At 41.3% G+C, this 20,336-nt stretch overlaps 1 protein-coding gene across 1 annotated transcript in view; it reads right to left on the minus strand.

Moving 5' to 3' along the window:
* The window catches only part of ABCC3 (ATP binding cassette subfamily C member 3), an 88,296-nt gene that overhangs the window by 54,301 nt on the left and 13,659 nt on the right, over positions 1 to 20,336 (minus strand). The window contains exons 2-3 of the mRNA XM_087887137.1: positions 12,092 to 12,268; positions 7,641 to 7,766 (exon numbers count right to left, since the gene is read on the minus strand). Of these exons, the coding sequence (XP_087743263.1) occupies positions 7,641 to 7,766; positions 12,092 to 12,268 (303 nt within the window). The remainder of the gene's footprint in view (positions 1 to 7,640; positions 7,767 to 12,091; positions 12,269 to 20,336) is intronic.

Below are 20,336 nucleotides of genomic sequence, written 5' to 3' on the forward strand. Positions count from 1 at the left end.
GATCTATTTGTCTTTTCTCCTTTAAATTAAAGCATGCGCACACAAGGCAGATCTTCAATTTCTTGCATTCTTTTTATTGGACAGTAGAAGATATAATTCATTATCCCACTTTATGGTAGAGAACAATCAAATCCCAAATCCAACTGGGGAAAGGAAGACAAGTTCCAAGGTGTTAGGAAATGGGGTTGAGGGGTACCCCGGACCGTGAACCAGCTCATGAGTAAACACACTGAGACTGAAATAATTCTGACAGAGGCGTCTTGTGTAAAAATATAATTTAACTTAAAACATTTAAAAGGCACTATGTCTTTAAGAAAACACATTAAAAACAAAGTCTTATCTGGGTATGTGAAGCAAGGCTATCTCCCTAGATCCCTCTCCACAATACCGAAGCAGTTCACAAAAGAATAAAGCTAGCATGAAGGTAAGCAGCTTCGGCGTCGATACATCATCAAGGCCATCATAATGGGAGCAGCACGAGCTTCACAGCTGAAAGTCACCTGAAGTAAAAACAGTTCAAACAGCAAACATTGCTTGAAGCTTGTGGGAGGAAGAAGGTCCAGCAGCAGTCCCGATGATAGCTTGCATGTTTCAAAACAGCAAAAGGCAAGCATCCGTGGGAGTCTCTCTGTAGGGACGTCTGGAGTCCTTATCTGCATTCTTCTCTCATCTGCGGCGTTGCACCAAGCTTCCTGCAGGAGCTGTGCATTTAGGCCTAGAAGACTAGGCCCGAGTAGCAAGCAAAAGGTCCTTGCTTATGTAAGAAGTCAACCTGCAATTATCTAGGGCGGGGAAGGCTTGCAGGTAATTGGCAACAGTAGATGGCTTGATTAAAACCATACTGTTTGTGAGTAGGCAGATAGCCACAGCAATCCTGGAAACACTTGTGACAATCCCCTTCTCTGCGGCTATTTGACTGGTTAACAAACATACATTCTACATTGGGTACATATATACATCAATGGTAAGTACATTCACATAGCCATCGACATTTTACCCAGAAGATAGAGGTGTTGGTCACGGGGCAGCGGTTTGGTAAACACATCCGCTACCTGTTCCTTGGTTTCACAATATACAGTCTTAATGAAACCTGTTTTCACCAATTGCCTCACATGTTTGATTTTAATATCAATATGGCGCGATCTCTGGCCTACAGCATCAGCTTCCGATATGTTAATGGCAGCCATGTTATCCTCATAGACTTTTATAGGTTGCATGGGCTGCCTCCATAAGCTTACCAGAAGATCGTCAAACCAAACTAGGTTATTGGAAGCTTTGGACAAACTCACATACTCAGCTTCCGCTGTGGAGGTTGCAATTAACTTCTGCTTCCCAGAGTACCAATACACGGGGCTACTATTTAGGTATACAATGTACCCCGAGGTACTTTTTCTAGATCTAACATCCCCTGCCCAATCGGCATCCGAAAAACAACTCAATCTCAATTCTCTAGTTGCTTCTGGTTCCAATAACAATGAATAGTTCACAGTACCCTTTAAATATCTCAGGAGTCGTTTGATTCCGCTCCAATGGTACTGTGTGGGATGTTCAGAATGTCTAGATAACACATTTACACTTAAACTGATGTCCGGTCTAGTCCAATTTGCAATGTACAACAACGACCCAATCACGGACTTGTAAAGGGTCTTATCCTCAAACTCCGTGCTCTCAGTGTACATATTCTTAAGGAAGTCTGTTGCCATAGGGGTATCGCATGGCTTCGCCTCTACCATGCTACACTTTTTAAGCAATTCCTGAATCTTATCTTCCTGAGAGAGCCGAAACCCCTTCTCGGTTTTTACGAATTGCACCCCTAAAAATTTGCTAATGTGACCTAATGGTTTTAAGGCGAAACTCTTACTTAGGTCCTCAGAGAACTTCTTGTGCCTGTTCTCTGATCTGCAAATATATAGTATGTCATCGACGTACAACAGTACCGTTTCCCTAATGCCCTGATCTTCCTTGACAAAAACACACTCGTCAGCCGATGATGGTAAAAAGCCCATCTCTCTCAGGCTTTTAGTGAGACACTCGTACCATCGTTTACCAGATTGTTTTAAGCCGTATAGGCTCTTGTTCAACAACCACACATCATCTTCCCGATGGCTTACTCCCTGAGGAATCCTCACGTACAGCTCTTTGTCTAACTGGGCGTGCAGGTACGCGGTCTGAATATCGAACTGATATACATGTTCGCCTCGCATGGTAGCGATGGTGAGAGCTGTTCTCACGCTCTCAGGGCGCACCGTGGGCGAGAAGGTGTCCTCATAATCATCAGGGAATCTCTGCGAGAATCCCTGCGCTACTAGTCTCGCTTTATAGACAAAGCCCCCACCTTCAATGGGCTTTTGCTTGAAAAGCCACCTGGTGCCGATCACCCTCTTGTCTTTGGGCAATCTTGTTGGCGTGAATACGTCCAGCCTTTTCAGGCTGTCTAATTCCGTATCCATGGCGGCCAGCCACTTCTGTCGTTCATGGTCAGGTAAGGCCAACACATCCTCATATCTCTGAGGGGTGGCCAAAACCTGGTCGACTGAGGTAACAAAGTCATCGTACCTCTTAGGCTTATTGCCCCTGGTAACCCTAACTGGTCTGCCTTTAGGAGAGTCACTCACATCAGAGTCGTCTGATGAGTCATCTACCTCGTGACTATCACTATGCGCCTCAGAAGCTGGGTGCCTATCCTTCCTGGCTACCCCCATCTTATGCTTCAATACCCCTTTCAAGGGAGCCTGGGATGCACGCTTCCCAGAACCAGATGTATCCCTATCCTCGGGTAGGTTCTCCGATACATCCTCCGCTCGCCTATGACAACTACGGGAAGGGTTCTGAGTAAGAATCTCATTGGCATGGATCTTACTCCAATTGGCCCCTTCGTGAAAAGTGGCAGACCTTGATATCATTAATTTCCCGTTAGGGTAGGCAAACCTAAATGCCTTGGAGCCCTGCTCATAACCAACGAATCTCAGTTTAACAGAGATTGGGTCTCCCTTTCTCCTGAGCTCCTTCGGGACATGAACATCAGCCATCACTCCGAAAACATGGAGGTGTGCCAAGCTAGGCTTATGGCCGTATAGCACCTCATATGGGGTCTTCTGCACCACGCTAGACCACACTCGGTTCAAGGTGTAATTCGCGTATCTAACTGCTTCTACCCAATACGCGAAGTTTAATCCGGAATCCTCTAGGGCGCACCGCATCATAGTTTGTAACACGCCATTGCGTCGTTCTGCGACGCCATTTTGAAACGCAGAGTAAGGCGCGGTGCGTAAGTGGACTATGCCCTTACTCCTCAACCAGCTGGAGAACTGCCTGGAATTAAATTCAGTCCCCCTGTCAGTTAAGATCTTCTTAACTCTGACCTGGTGCTGATTCTGGACTAAGTTACAAAATTCCTTAAACTTAGTCAACGTTTCACTCTTGGACATTAGGGGAAAAACGAATCCAAATCTGCTATGGTCGTCTACTATGGTAAGAAAGTACCGTCTCTTACCCACGGAAGGTGTGAATGGACCCACCAAATCCATGTGGACGAGCTGAAACGGGTGTTCAGAGTACCTCTGAGACCTCTTGGGCGCAGATTTCACCTTCAACTTTGCACTCCTACAAATTGAACAATCTAGAAATGTGTTACAATCATTGATCTTGGTTCCCCTTGAGTGTTCGGTTACCTTTTTCACTATAGGAAAACTCACATGACCTAGCCTGCGATGCATCAAGTGAGCACATTCATTGTGCAACGGCTCTCCTATAGAAATTGCATTAGCATTTTCAGGTTCCCTATTATCTGACTCTAAGTTAAAATTTAAAAACCTTTTATTAGCTTTACATTTGTCTTTACAAGGCTTCCTCTGGTGAAAGTCTTGATCCTCATCACCTAGTTCTAACTGTGATTCATTGTTACTGCCAAATGAGATAGTATAATTGCTATCGCTGCAGGTCACAGCATTCGTATTGGGGGAATAATAAGGCAAACCACCTATCTTCAAAACCTCCCCAATCACACATTTGTTGTTTTTGATCACAGCTGTTCCTCCTGAGAACAGAATCTCCATTCTAGGGTTCTCACATATCCTCATTAGGCTTAGCAAATTGTGATCTATCTCTGGTACGTACAATGCTCCATGAATCTTTCCTATCCCAGGAATATAAACATCTCCAATGCCAACGACATTCACCTTTTTACCGTTTGCAACTTTGACCATGGATTGATGCCTTCTCATATTAACAAACAACCTTTGGTCACTGACAACATGGTTACTGGCTCCACTGTCCATTAACCATAGTTGGTCTCGCTGTTCCCTTGTAAGCTCTGACTCAGTAGTTTCCACTATACCTACAGAGCTATCATTAAACCTGGGTTTGTTCCCTTTGTTGCCTTCATTTGGCTTTTTACCCCTTCTGTGGTTAGGAACATCTATACTTGGCTTTCTACCAGGAGGCAATGACCTCCTTTTACATTTATTATCAGAAGGTACATTTGAGCATGCCCTAGCATTTACATTTTGTGGGCAATCCCTTCTATAATGTTCTCTTGAACCACAATTGAAGCATTCTCCGATAGTATATGCTCTATCTGAACTATCGGGCCTTCTTAAAGGTTTTTCCTTTTTGTGAAAAGCCGCCCTGCATTTTCGCAAGTTATCTTCTGCAATCAATCTGCCAGATAACACTTCTAAAGATAAGTTATTACAACTAACATTATCCAGTTGCGATATAAAATTATCCCAGCTAGGGTCAAGGGAATTGAGTATAACAGTAATGAGGGTTTGTTCAGACACTGTTTCCCCCCTCAACATCAATTCCTGCCTTAACCTGTTTAACTCACACAAGTGTTCATTAATATCTACTCCCGCCTTCAACCTTGCGGAATAGAACTCCCTATAAACTCTGTTTGTAACATGGGAGCTTTTTGAACAAAATAGCTTATGCAGTTTCACCCAAACTTCTGTTACGGTCAGGTTACTAGGTATACTGGGATATAGTGCAGGGTTAATGGACATCAATAAAATACAAAAGGCCTTATGATGTAAAAGATCAACTTCTAAGGACCATGGTCTAGGTGGGGGTTTTAACAACAACGATAAAACATTCTCTTTCATTAAAATTACTTGAATACTTTTAACCCATTCCTTAAAATTTCCTCCACCCACACTTAAACTTTTAAAATTAGGAGGAAGGACCTGTATATTATTAAACATGGAAACAGACATTAATTGATGTTCAAAATGTGGTCCATCCTGGAACGGGCAATAAGGCATTGGAATGGAAGCACACAGCACAGTGTCTTCCATCAGGCATTCTGACAATCGTTCCTCCCCAATGGGAGGGATTAAAACTTCAGGTTGTGCGGATGCAAAGCTCATCCTGGTTTGATCACAAAAGCTCGAGGGTCCTCTCTGGTGCACATCTCTAGGAATTTTTGGACATGCTCCCAAATTCCTATCTTCAGTTGAGGCAGCCTCCGGAACCGTCCTGGATGTCGATGTCATCACGGATGGATATATCCCACTCGTGGCGTGCGCTGAATTAGTCGCAGACATCAGGGGTGCTTTGGTATGTGCAGCTACTATTTGTTGAGCCGATGGTGCCTGCAAACCATCGCCTAAAATGGTTGCCAAAGTTTCTATCACACTTGCAACCTTACGCTCAACATGAGAGTCTCTTAAATTTTTAGCAGAAGTCACTGATGTCATCAAGGGAGCTAAAGTCTTTATGGCCTGATCTATGATGGCTTCAACAGCAGGTGGCGCAATATCAACTTGGCCATGCTGGTTTAACAAAGAAGCAGGAACATTCAAATCAGGCAGTCTGTTATCCCCCATTCTCCACTTATGGTCTGAGGTGGGGGTTTTAGGAAAAGATTGAAAGTCTCTTACCGATCCGGTGTTTTGTAGGACTTCGATCTTCTTTCCTTTCACGGCTGGATTCTTTAATAATTCGCTAGAATCAGCAGTCGGGTTCTGACTTACTGTGGGCAAACCTAAAAACTGAAGGATTGCCTTCCTAAACTCATCATCCACCTCTGTATTTGTTTTCAAGACCTGAAGTGGCGTTCTTCCAGTCTCTACTTCTTTAGGTGATGATGGTTTACTCACTATCTTAGGCCCTTCACAAGTTGAGGCCTCTGCTCCAAAACTTACAGCTCCACTATTCTCTAAATCAATTAGAGTTTGGGGTTTTTCAGCCAAAACATTTTTGGCCTGAGCCCCAGACAGTCCAGTTTGTGACTTCATACTTTTTGCTGCTGCTGCTGCCCTAGTCAACATCTATTCAACTGCAGACATTCCAGTCTAGCGCGTTACCACATGAGCATAAGTTCGTTAAACCATCCTCTGCTACCAACTGTTAGGAAATGGGGTTGAGGGGTACCCCGGACCGTGAACCAGCTCATGAGTAAACACACTGAGACTGAAATAATTCTGACAGAGGCGTCTTGTGTAAAAATATAATTTAACTTAAAACATTTAAAAGGCACTATGTCTTTAAGAAAACACATTAAAAACAAAGTCTTATCTGGGTATGTGAAGCAAGGCTATCTCCCTAGATCCTTCTCCACAATACCGAAGCAGTTCACAAAAGAATAAAGCTAGCATGAAGGTAAGCAGCTTCGGCGTCGATACATCATCAAGGCCATCATAATGGGAGCAGCACGAGCTTCACAGCTGAAAGTCACCTGAAGTAAAAACAGTTCAAACAGCAAACATTGCTTGAAGCTTGTGGGAGGAAGAAGGTCCAGCAGCAGTCCCGATGATAGCTTGCATGTTTCAAAACAGCAAAAGGCAAGCATCCGTGGGAGTCTCTCTGTAGGGACGTCTGGAGTCCTTATCTGCATTCTTCTCTCATCTGCGGCGTTGCACCAAGCTTCCTGCAGGAGCTGTGCATTTAGGCCTAGAAGACTAGGCCCGAGTAGCAAGCAAAAGGTCCTTGCTTATGTAAGAAGTCAACCTGCAATTATCTAGGGCGGGGAAGGCTTGCAGGTAATTGGCAACAGTAGATGGCTTGATTAAAACCATACTGTTTGTGAGTAGGCAGATAGCCACAGCAATCCTGGAAACACTTGTGACACAAGGATTGAGAATTTATTCTCTGTGCATTAGAGCTGTACTAACAGTACAGTTTGCAAAAGCTTGTTGGCTTTCCCACATGTGTTTTCCATATGTGTGCATACACATAGTACATTTCCACTGAAACACAATGGCTATATGTGCACATATATGTGCAGACAGCTGGGGAAAGCCTTCAAAACACCTTCCCCAGTGTTCCAAAAGTTGCAGGTGCTTTAATGAGCCACAGAAAGATCCTTTGCTCGTGCCATCAAACTTTGCAATCTATCTTTTTCAACTGCTTTCACTGCTCTTCCCACCCCCCATCCAGCTTCCTGTTTGGAAGATGGAAGGGGGTTACCAGATCCAAAACCTTCTTTGTTCTATGCTCCAGAATGCTTCCCTTTTTGCTGATATTACTGAACAGCAGCACAAACAACTTCTGCTATTAAGGAAATGAATGGGCTGTGAAAATGGAACTATCCCCTGGTTTTCCGTGGCTCTGCAGTACTTGAGCTAAGCAAAATATTTCCAATCATCACATTTCTTTTCAAAATGCAAATAATAACAGTAAAAAGAGAAAGGCACACCTACCATTGTGATGCCAGCAATTAAAGGCGTTACAAAATACACAGGTGATGGAGTTCTGTTCTGCGTGATTTCATGGAAGGCATAGAAAAGATTGGACCAGCAAACCCCCCAAAGCACAAAAGCAAAGGCCTATAATAAGGAGAAAGACAATCACAGTTAAGGCTCCAAATGCACAAAACGTATCAAAAGTAGTTATATTTCAGCATATTTGCAAACATTTACAGCACTAGTAGTCTGTAACACACACTTTATTTTAGTTTAAAAGCCTTTCTTTGCTGGCAATCCAGAGCTTATACTCACTTGCCATTCCTATCTTATCTTTTGCCAGCTAAGGGTTCCAATAAAGTTGATCTCCTACTTAGCTTATCTTAAAACAGGGGTGTCAAACTCGTGGCCCATGGGCCGGATGGGTCATGTGCTGGCCATGCCCACCCCTGGTTTAGCGAAGGTGGAAAAAGTCACGATATGTCACATGACGATGCGAGTTTGACACCCCTGTTTTAAAATAAGGATATTTGTTGTGGTGTCAAAGGAGCAGTGAGAATAATTTGGTAATTTTATTGAAATTTTCCTGCAATATTCTTGCACATTTGAGGGTAGTGCTACGGCATCTAGTCGGTATACCTTACTAAGGAAACTGTATTGCTGCTGATGTGTGCCTTCTAATGTGAGAAAAAGAATCTCAGCAGATGGTCATAGAAAGTAAATCGTTGCTTAAGTAAAAGAAGAGGGCAAAATAACATGTTGCTGGAAGAATTAATGTTATTGATGTTACTATCAACAATCAATATGCAAGTCCTCTGATGCTAAAATAGACTGAGAAGGATAGACACATCTCCTAAATTTTAAAATGCAGATGTAGTGGCAAAAATCTGCAAGGGAGCTTGGTCCTTTATTATCAATTATATCGTAAGCAATAACAAGCAAACATCATGATTTGTGTGCACGCGGGAGTGTTAGGCAATTTCATTTGGTCTGCAGATTTAAATTAATAGAATTAATTTACAGTCCCTGAACCACCGTGTTTATTTGGACACAATTTTCTTTCAAATTCTGGATTTCTTGTTTTGTTATGCAATTCTCTTGTAAAAGAATGATATTCTCTCTCCCTCTCTCCCTCCCTTCCTCTGTCTCTCTCTCTCCCCCCTTCCCTCTCCCTCCTTCCCCCCCTCTCCCCCCTCCCCTCTCCCTCCGTCTCTATACACACACACACACACACACACACACACACGAAATTGGAGACAAAGTTATACTGCTGTCCAATAGCACAGGAACCACGAAACAAATCCTGAACAAGCCACAAGTGGATCATCAGGTCTTTGGCAGCTGTCTAAAAACAGGAAGTGATTCTTTCCAAGCATGATTATCACAGACTTATCCTTAGCAAGGTTTATTGAGATGGAGGGGTTGAGGTTACACTATTTTCTAGTGAGAACCCATATAATAGCATTTACTTGAGGGTGAAGACTCCTCTTTTTCTTTCTAGCAACCTTCCTGTGATCATCATTAGGAAGGAAGACACTTGCAGTTAACCTAAGGGAGTCCCGAATCTTTATCATTCAGCAAATCAACCCTTGAGGCAATCAGATATACTCATGACAAACACAAACTGTTTCACTGTTTAATAGCTACCTATGGCAAACCAAAACCTTTCTACAATGGGATACTGTTTTGATGCCTTACCTCGTTGGTGAACTCACCCAAATCAAATAAACTGATAAATCAGGGCTAACAGGTTCAGAGGTTTCTACTTATCCATGTGTTTTTTACACTGTGATATTTTAACGCTGTAAACTGCCTGGAATCAACATGCACGAGTTGTGCAGCCTTATAAATTTGTTAGACAGATACATGCATACCTACATACATAAGCAAACAAGCCTGAAAAAGCATTCTCAGGATCCGTGAACTACCAATCAAGCTGTACAAATGGCACGGAGGAGGCTTAGTTATGTTGGACTCCACTTTAAACCTGCTCAGTACAAAGATTAGAGCTTTACATCATTCCATAACAGTGTTTTAAATAAAGGGGATAAAAGAACGAGAGAGAAAAGGGCTGTGAGGAAAAGTTAGTTCTAATTTGCAAATGAGCAGAACACTCTGGTCTTGATCTGCTTAGCAATGGGTGGGTTTGAATGTTATCATTATCATTTAGATCCCAAAGGCCCAAGATCAGAATTTTTGCCCATGGTTCATATGGAGCAGCCCAGTATCTAGCAGACTTTGGAGTACCTAGCAATAGTGGAGCTAGTGGGAGACTACAGTACTAAGAATAAACCACAAAACCACAACTATAGGTTAGACTAGAAAACTGAGAAAACACATTGGGCTGGAAAAGGCTACACATTGCAAACCAATCGCTTTCAAGAAAAGTAAATGAACTCAAAGGAAATAGTCTCAATAAGCTTTTTTTTAAAAAAAATGCAAATGTAGTTTCTTACTTCAATGGGTTGAAAATATCACCATAAGCTTCTGTATTAGATGGTGAATACATTTAGATTACTGCTGTAAAACATTGGAGTGGTGCTCACTTCTTTGATAATTACTGAAGTGATTTTTTTTAATTAAAAAAACTGTTTGGATGTTGCAGTACAGAAATATTACAAAAAATATCACAAAATTATCACAAAAAACCCTATGAGCTGGAGTTAAGCTTCCCCTTCTCTTTTGGCTATTGTCCTGGATGAATCCTAATAAGCTTTTAGAAATATAAACAACTACCTGAGAGATTCTTAATTCCTAAGAATGTCACAGAAAGAGAGTAATGAAAGAGGGCAGGCAAGACCAAAGTCTAATTCAAAATTCAGTTCCTTAATCCGTGAATAAAGAGATAAGGAATGTTTAGCCACTTATATTTGATATTTGATATATTTGATGGTTTTCCCAGTTGCAATGTATGACTGTGAAAGTTGGACCATAAGAAAGGCTGAGCACCAAAGAATTGAGGCCTTTGAACTATGGTGCTGGAGAAGACTCCTGCGAGTCCCTTGGACTGTAAGGCGATCAAACTGGTCAGTCCTAGAGGAGATTAACCCTGACTGCTCTTTAGAAGGCCAGGTCCTGAAGATGAAACTCAAATACTTTGGCCACCTAATGAGAAGGAAGGACTCACTGGAGAAGAGCCTAATGCTGGGAACGATGGAGGGCAAAAGAAGAAAGGGATGACAGAGAACGAGGTGGCTGGATGGAGTCACTGAAGTAGTAGGCATGAGCTTAAATGGACTCCAGAGGATGGTAGAGGACAGGAAAGCCTGAAGGAACATTGTCCAGGGGGTCGTGATGTGTCGGACACGACTTCGCAACTAATAACAACAAATTTGATAGCTAAAGGGAGCATTTACATTAAACACTCATAATTCTCCTGACGTACTTGTAAGGTGGCTTTTTATGAATAGCCACGGAGGTGAAGGAGAACGTGAACACCTGTGAGGAGTGGGCAAGGGGAACCAAATGACAAGATGTGTCCTATGACATCATGGTGAAAAAAAAAAACAACCTCCACACTTGTGTCACACATTAGAATGCAAGCAGGGCCAGCGGAGTGCAGGATGGTTAAAAGAGCACAGATGGGAGGGGGAGACAGGTGAGCAGAGGGAGTTGGAGGAGGCAGCCCCTTACCTTACCAAGGTTTGAGGCTGGGAGAGACCAAGTTAGGAGATGCGTAGATCAGGGTAGGTCTTAGATAATGACTGTGTGGGATTTGGTTAATACCGTAGTAGCAACCAGGACTGCCAGGACTGTCATTGTTAAGTGATGTGGCCATGTGACACTGTGCTTTGCATTGTTTAGCAACAGAAATTCTCATCCCAATTACCATCATTAATGGAGGACAACCTGTACCTTACGGACTACCTCATTTAAGAATTATTGAAAATTACAATGAAGTTGTAATTCATTTTAAATGAATTAAAAAAAATCAGTTTTGCAACCGATCCTCATATTTATATCTGTTACAGTGTCTCTTAGTCATGTGATCACCATTTGCCCATAATTGGCACCCATTTATGATTATTGCAACTCCTCACGGTCATGCAATCACCGCTTCCAACCAGCTTCCAACAAGCAGAGTTAATGAAGAACGTGGAAATAAAATTGCAAGTCACGAGCATGTGATGTCATGCATGTCCAATTCATTATGCAGGATGCAAAAGAATTCTAAAGTCTTTCATTCTTCAGAAACTGTCTGACTTATTAGTGGCAAGAGGATTAAAAACATGGCAGTCACTTTGAAATACTGTTTAATAAAATCAAGCTCTATTTCAGTGTTTCCCAGTTCATCTACTTGCTCAATCGCTGAATCATAAGCTTCAAAATAGAAGATACAATTGGATTCTGTTCATCTTAACTCATTTGGCACAGTACTTTATCTTTATCTATTCTTGTAAGTTAATTGTTTAAAAGATTGGCACATCTGTTACTGTCTATATAGTGCCTTGGGGAAGTAAAGATCTTACCGTTTTGAACCTGTTCAGCATAGACAATACAATGTAGCCTCGATTATTGTATTTTAGATAAAGGAGGTAAAATGGCAAGATGCACCCAAGATAGATGCTTGGGATCCAAGCCAAGATAGTGTTCTGGAAACACAACGTTAAATCTGGATTTTCAGCGTACAGTGTAAGATTCGAATCCTGTGGGGGAAAAACACAAGTAGAAAAGTGTTAATAAATAACTTGGGAAATATTTATTTATTTATTTATTTTTGCGATTTATATGCCGCCATTCTCCCGAAGGACTCAGGGCAGCTACAACAACAATCAATAATACAAATCACAAAATCACAAAATAAGTTAAAAACCCCTTAAAAACCATATTTAAAATTATTACAGTTTGTGCAACCCCTAGCAGATCAAGTTATTTGACGGAAGAGCCACGTCTTCAGTTCGCGGCGAAAGAAGAGGAGGTCCGGGGCTATTTTGAGCTCGGTGGGCAAATCATTCCAGAGGGTCGGCGCTCCGACAGAGAATGCTCTCCCCCTGGGGGCCGCCAGTCGACACTGTTTGGCTGACGGCACCCTGAGGAGGCCTGCTCTGTGGGAGCGCATGGGATGGTGGGAGGAAGGCAAAAGATGGTCCTGCAAGTACCCCAGGCCTAAGCCATGTAGGGCTTTATAGGTAAGCACCAGCACCTTGAAACGGACCCGGAGAGCAACCGGTAGCCAGTGCAGCTCGCGCAGGAGAGGTGTTGCACGAGGAACTCTGGTAACTACCCGCGCGGCCACATTCTGGACCAGCTGGAGCCTCCGGATGCATCCCAAGGGCAGCCCCATGTAGAGGACATTGCAGTAATCCAACCGAGAAGTAACAAGGGCATGGGTGACCGTGGCAACGGCATCTCGGTCTAGGAAAGGGTGCAACTGGCGCACAAGACGTACTTGTGCGAAGTCCCCCCTGGTTACGGCCATCAGATGGTCATCGATAGACAGTCGAGAATCCAGGAGGACTCCCAGAACCCTAGCGGAGGGGGTAAGAGTCTCCCCTCCTATCACTAAAGATGGTACCTCTAGATCCCGAGATGCCAGCATCCACAGCCACTCAGTCTTGGATGGGTTGAGTCTGAGTCTGTTCCTACCCATCCAAGCCCACACCGCTTCCAGGCAATGGGGCACGACAAAAAGGGCATCCCTAGGGTGATCCAGGGTGGAGATATAAAGCTGGGTATCATCTGCATATTGGTGATACCTCACCCCAAAACCACGAATGATCTCACCCAACGGCTTCATATAGATATTAAAGAGCAGGGGGGAGAGAACCGATCCCTGAGGCACCCCACAAGTGAGGGGCCTCTGGGAGGATCTCTGACCCCCCACTGATACAAACTGCAAGCGGCCCAAGAGATAGGAGGAGAACCACTGCAGAACAGTGCCTCCTATCTCCAACCTCCTGAGTCGCTGCAGTAGGATACTATGGTCGATGGTATCGAAAGCCACTAAGAGGTCAAGAAGGACCAGGATGGAGGAACAACCCCCATCAGGGCCCGCCAGAGATCATTAACTAGGGCGACCAATGCCGTTTCCGTGCTGTGACCGCGCCTGAAACCAGATTGGTAAGGATCCAGGTAGTCAGTTTCCTCCAGGAATTGAGGGAATTGCTGTGCCACCACGGACTCGACAACCTTCGCTAAAAAGCGGAGTTGGAGACTGGACGGTAGTTATTAAGGGAGTCAGGGTCCAGGTTGGGCTTCTTGAGGAGAGGGCGAACCACCGCCTCTTTGAGTGCAGCGGGGAAGATACCCTCCCTCAGCGAAGCGTTGACAACAGCCTGGATCCAGTCTCCGGTCACCTCCTTGGCTGCCGAAACAAGCCAGGAGGGACACGGGTCCAATAAACACGTGGCGGTCCCCAGCCGACCCATAATCCTGTCCACTTCATCCAACGAAACAGGCTCAAACTCAACCCAGATGTTCCCGCCAAGACAAGCTCCAGTCTCCTCAGTGGATTCTGCCCAGTCAGATTCCAGCCCGGTCTGGATCTGAGCGATTTTATCTTGCAGAAACTGTGCAAAATCTTCAGCTCAGCCCTGCAAGGGGTCCTCCCTCGCTCCAAGATTGAGGAGGGAGCGGGTCACCCTAAACAGGGCGGCTGGGCGGTTTTCTGCAGATGCAATGAGAGCGGTGAAGTACTGCCGTTTCGCTGCTTCCATTGCCACAAGATAAGACCTAATATGGGTTCTTAGCTGTGTCCGGTCAGATTTGGATCGGGAGGACCTCCAACCACCCTCCAGGTGTCTTTTCCGTCTTTTGGAACTATGGACTGCTCCAAAATTTTTACACAAATCATCAAAGACTTGGATGTGCTGTAATATATTTTTAAAAGGACACGAAACCCACCAATTTGTGTTTGCTACCCCTTTGATCCTTATGCAAGACCTCAGTGTATTTATTGGAATCTCCTTGTGGACATTTTGAGTAAAAACAAAGAAACAATGAATTTGTGATTTTTGGTTCTGATGGTTAGACAAGAGACATTACAGATTATAGAAAGAAGAAAGTCATGATGTAACATTAGAGAGGTTAAAATATAATTTTACTTATAACTGTTGTGAAGAATATTGGAACCCACTTCTTTATGTCTTTATATATTGCTCTTGCTCTTTTCTGTTTTTTCTTATTTCTGTTTCTTATTGCATTTTTAGCCTTTTATGTTATTTCTCTCTCTTCCACTTTTTCTGATTTAGTTTGTTGTATTTTTTATTATTGTTCTTCAAACTTTTAATGAAAATTATACATAATGCAAGAACTCATCAGAGGATGCACATTTGTTCAATAAAGTACAATATAGGTAGTTCTCAACCTAGGACATTATTGAGCCTGAACTGGTCATTAAGTGGATCACCATATGACAGTGCCTGGTTTAAGACCTTTTTTGTGGCAGTTGTTAAGCGAAAGTGGCAGCTATTAACAAACATGATGGTTGTTAAGCAACTCTGTTTTATCCAATAAGCACCTTTTGCCAGAAATCAGAAGTAAATGCTGGAAACTGGAAAAAGACATTGAAAATTGTTGTCACATGACTGCAGAACACTGCAGACTTCAGTAAAGGTGAGCCAGTAGCCAAACTCCTACAATGGGATCACATGACTGCAGGTGTGTGTGTGATTGTGCAACCATCAGAATGAGGTTGTAAGTACAATGGGGGGAGGTGTCTGTTGTAACTTTGAATGGTTGCTAAGCAACTGATAACAAATCAAGGACTACCTTGTAACCTAATCTCTTTTCTGCCTTTCCATATCTTCAAAATACACTACTGTAGTACCAAAATACAAATAAACACACTAACATACAGCTGATAAGGCTCTGCAGCTTAATAAGAACCTTAATAAAGGCATGAGTAGATCTGTCAGTTTCACTCATAGTCTCTTTCTGCTGCCTGCAAGTTCCACGTAAGAGTTATTTGAGGGCAAAATAAAGCTCACAGGAAAGTCAGCTATCTCAAAGCCATTTTCATTGCCTTCATTTGCAAATGTCACAGAATACCTCACGGTATTTTGGATGGGCTGGCAAAAAGTATTCACTTTTTAAAAATTTTAGCAGCATATAGGAAATTCATTTCAACTGGGTCTAATATTACAGTCTTTATTCTTTGCTTTTCATGTTTGGAATATCTCACTTTCCAGTTTCTGCACCAAAAAGAAACCATACAGCACCTGTGGTAAGCCTTTATTGGCTCTGTCCATAAAAGTTATTGCGAGATAAAATAAAGCTAGGGAAACGAACAAGAATGAAAAGGAAATGTGCAGCTATAAATCTGCCATAGGGCCAGCTGTGAATGCAGGTCTACTAGGGGTCAAAGTATAAAATAGAGGAACTTAAAAATATTTGTCAGTACTTAACTTTTTTTTTTTTTTAAGTGTCCTCGATATGGCCTGTAACTGTTTGGAATATAGCAACAGACTCAAATATTTCAAAGTACTTTCATATACCAGTAGAAAGGTCAGTGTTAAGTAATAACATCAAATATCCAATTTATTGTGCACAGTGACCATATTTGTGGAAGGAAACTATCTTCTCCAGAGGCCCAGCTGAAGAGATTCTGTTCCCAACAGCCTTGGAAAAACATTTTGTCTCTAAATCATAAACGGACAAAGAAAAACACCTCTCCATATACAGCGGACCAATTTATTTCACAAAGGCTGCTCCGTTTTGTTAAGGTGGCAGTCTCAAAAACCGATGAACATAAATCGTACAGAGCAATTTCCTTCCAAAGTTCACACATATTGCAATTTAGTCTTGATTAAGAGAGCTTTATTATAATTTAAAATTATTTTTAAAATGATAGAGAGGAAGATGTGCCCTGGGAAACCCAATTGGGTCCAGATATACTCTGGAAATTGGTACAGAAGAAGAATAACATATTATGTTTACAGGCTGGCAGAAGCTGAAAGTTCTCCATTAATTTTAACTTCCCACTAACATCTCACTATGGGTAGTTATGCCAATGACAGAAATGGATACAACTAACAATTTAAACTGAACAAAGGATTCTAACATGGTCAGTCGGATATCTAAGTCCCCTTCCTCAATATTACCAAGCCTGGGTTTTTAAGAAGGGTTCTATCACATCTAAACAGCTTGGTTTCTATGCTGTCAAATGAGAAATTCTTCTCACCAAAATTGATTTTATCTTATTTTTAGGTCGATATGATACTGTGAATTTGAGCAAGAATGGAATATGAGAATGTATAATGAATGAGAACTCCAGAGGCAGTGCACATCTCCATTAAAATAAAAAGACACATCCAGGCAATTCAATAGATTTTGGATGAGTAGTGTATATAGAAGTATTTTCAGAATTCATTTCTAATTGTGCTGATGACAAATATGAAAGGCTGCTGTTGTTCACAGAACTTCCTTGTTGAGTTTAAGCTGTATTGTTTAAAAGAAATATTATAAAAGTTGTATTTTTTCGCCAAGTGTCATGTAGACTCATTTCTTGTACCAAGTTCTTAAATGTTTGTGGCAGTGTCTTCCTTTTAATTTTATTCTTCCTGTTACTATAGTAGTCTTCCCGTGTGTTGACAATTGCATTAAAATCTCCGACAATGCAGATATTTTCATAATCCAGCTCTTTTAATTTATCGTGTAATTTTTTATAAAAATCTATTTGGTTTCCATTTGGGGCGTAGATGGCTACTAACAGTATTATTTTTGTTTCCAGTTTTACTTCTATTATTAAGACTCGACCCTCTTTATCCACATATATTGGCTTTGTTCTTATATGGTCTCTAACATATATTACCACTCCCCTTTTTTTGCAGTCTCCTAAAGATGTGTACATTACTCCTAATTTTTTATTTTCAAGTAATTTTTTCTGTTGTTTTTTTATGTGTACCTCTTGTAGGGTGATTATATCTGCTCCTAATTTTTGCAGTTTAGTGAATGTCTGATGTCTTTTGCTTGGTGAATTTAGACCATTTATATTTATAGAAATGAGTTTTAGTTCTTCTTCCATTCCTGGTGTTGTTTATTTGTCTGTTGTTTTGAGTTTGGATGTGTTTCTTGTAACTCTTTGTGTGATCCCCATCATTTCCTCCTTCCCCAGCTTTCCCTTCTTCTGTTCCTTATCCTCCTTATTTTTTGGTTGCTCTTCTTGGTCACTGGGGTTTGAATCTTCTCTGCCCCCTCTGCTCTCCTGTTCTCCTTCATATCCTAAATGTTGGTCTGCGAAGTCGTGGGCTTTTTCTATGGTATCGATTCGAAATTTTCTTCCTTCCCAAGAAATGAGTACTCCTTCTGGTATAAGCCATCTAAATTTAATCTTGAGTTTATTTAACTGTCGGGTTAAGAAGTTATATTCTCTTCTCCTATCCCTGGCCCTTCTCGGTATTTGCTTCAGCGTTAGAACTTCCCTCCCTTTGTACATGACTGTCTCCTCTCTCATCTTTCGGTATATTTCTTCTTTCATTGTTTTTTTTGTAAATCTGATGTGTACTTCTTTAGGGAGTTTGTTTCTTCTGGCATAGTTTGTGAAGGCCCTGTAAATTTCGTCGATGCCACCTCTTATTTCATCCTTATCCTTATGTGTCGCCTCTGCCAAGATTCCAACCATAATTTCACCCAGGTCTTCCTCTCTCTGTTCTTCTATATTTTGAAATCTTAAGTAGAAAGAGGCCTTTTCCATTTCAAGAAATGTCAGTGCGTCTTCCGTGTCTCGACTTCTTGTTGCTTGTTGGTTCTCCATCTGTTCCAACCTGGTAGCTGTGGCTTCCACCTTTTCCTCAACTTTGTGGATTCTCTGTTCGTTTTCGGTTATATTTTGTTGAATTTTCTCTATTTTTTCATCTATATTTCTAATCTCATCTTTAATTTCCCCTACATCCAATCGCATTTGTTCATGGTTCTTTTTCGTTTCATCATGATTCAGGGTCATCTTATCTTCCATCCTTTTCATTCCCTCCTGAATCATTGCAAGGGCTGCTTGGATGTTTTGAATACCAATGTTAGTCTTTTCTTTATCTGTTATTTCCCCTGTCTTCTGCTGGACCGGGGAAGCCACCAATAATGTTTGGGTTGGAGATATTTTCTTAGTTGATTTAATAGTAGTTGGTATGCTTGAGGTTGCCATATCTATTATGCTTATTATTTTTGCCCACAATTTCATAAAATTCTCACATATAATGTTTATAACCTGGATGCAGGATTACTTTTACAAGATTTTTTTTTTTTTTCAGAATATTTCTAATTAATAATACGATATTGGGAAAACAGCAAAAAGGGAAGCGGGGGGGGGGAAAGCAAGAGAAGGGGAAAACAACGGGGAAAATTTAAGCTTCTAACAATTCATTAGTTACCTTTTTCTTCAATTACTTACAGAATAAAATGTATTTTATTATAATAGTTCTAGAATAGAATCAATATCAGATTAATTATTATAATTCTAACTAATTATTTAAATTGATTTACTGTATATGAATAAATTGATTAAATATAATTAAAGATAATATGCTATAGTTGTTTAATTAACTTCAAATAAACAAATTAGACAGACTACTTAAGAGACAAACTAATAAGTTATTAAAGGTTATTTTCCGGATCTAGTATCTTATGATATATAGTAGAATAAGCTTAATTCGAACCAAGTGTATATATATTGTCCATTAACTATAGTTTTAATCTTTTTTGGTGTTATGTGAACTTATCTTCCTTCCAACCAAATACGGTTCCAAAGGTCTGGATCACCCTGTTCACTTTGATTATTCCACCATCCAATTTGATCTATAGTCCTCTATGTTCCTATTATTAGAATCCACGTCCGAATCCACGTCCGGTCTCAAGGTGTAATGTTATATTCTCTATTTAAGTCCTTGTCATCTGGTTCTTCAGCTATTAGTCAATAATTAAATTGTTCAATCCAAACAGTTCAGTCTCTGATAGTCAAATAGTCCAAATCCCTCACACTTTGTATCAGTTTTGTATCTTAATCTTCGCAAGAAGTATCAATAAAAGATAGTTTGTATGAATCCACTCCAGTCAAGTTTACCGGAGTTTGTCTCAACTCTCCGCACTCTCCCACAAGGTTTTCTCTCTCGAATTATCTAGTTCAATCCACTCTGACAACTCCACATCAGTCGAATTAAATACTACAACCAAACAGTACACATACTTTTCGGGCCCACATCAATCGTGGTCAAGATTGGATATGGCCTGGATGACACCCCAACTAAGTAAAGAAACGCACAACGTAGAAATTATGCCTAACATATGGGCTGACCACAACCCCATCAAAATAATTTGGAAAGGCTCCCGAAAACAAAAAAGATGGAAAATGGATACAAGTATTATAAAGGAAAAAGAGTATCTGCAAATGATGGAAAAAGAGATTAAGATATTTTTCCGAATTAACACAAAGGACCAAACGTCGTTACAAAATCTATGGGACACGACGAAAGCATATATTAGGGGCCTAACCATTGCATACGTGGCAAAGAGAAAAAAAGAGAAACAAAGAATCAGGAATGACTTATTGGAAGAAATCAAGATTGAAGAAACTAAATTACAACAGCACCCTAATAATAAGATAGCACAGCAAAAACTTAATTTGGCTAAACACAAACTGAATTTGACTACGAAAGCTGATTTGGCACAAAAAATAAAAATGGCAAAACAGACCAACTTCGAACACGCAAACAAAACTGGACGCTGGTTAGCCTATAAATTAAAAAAGCAAACAGACAAAAGAATTATACACCAGCTCCAGGACGA

Source organism: Pantherophis guttatus, chromosome 2 (assembly GCF_059756535.1).
Source record: "Pantherophis guttatus breed Tessera chromosome 2, ASM5975653v1, whole genome shotgun sequence".
NCBI classification, from domain to species: domain Eukaryota; kingdom Metazoa; phylum Chordata; class Lepidosauria; order Squamata; family Colubridae; genus Pantherophis; species Pantherophis guttatus.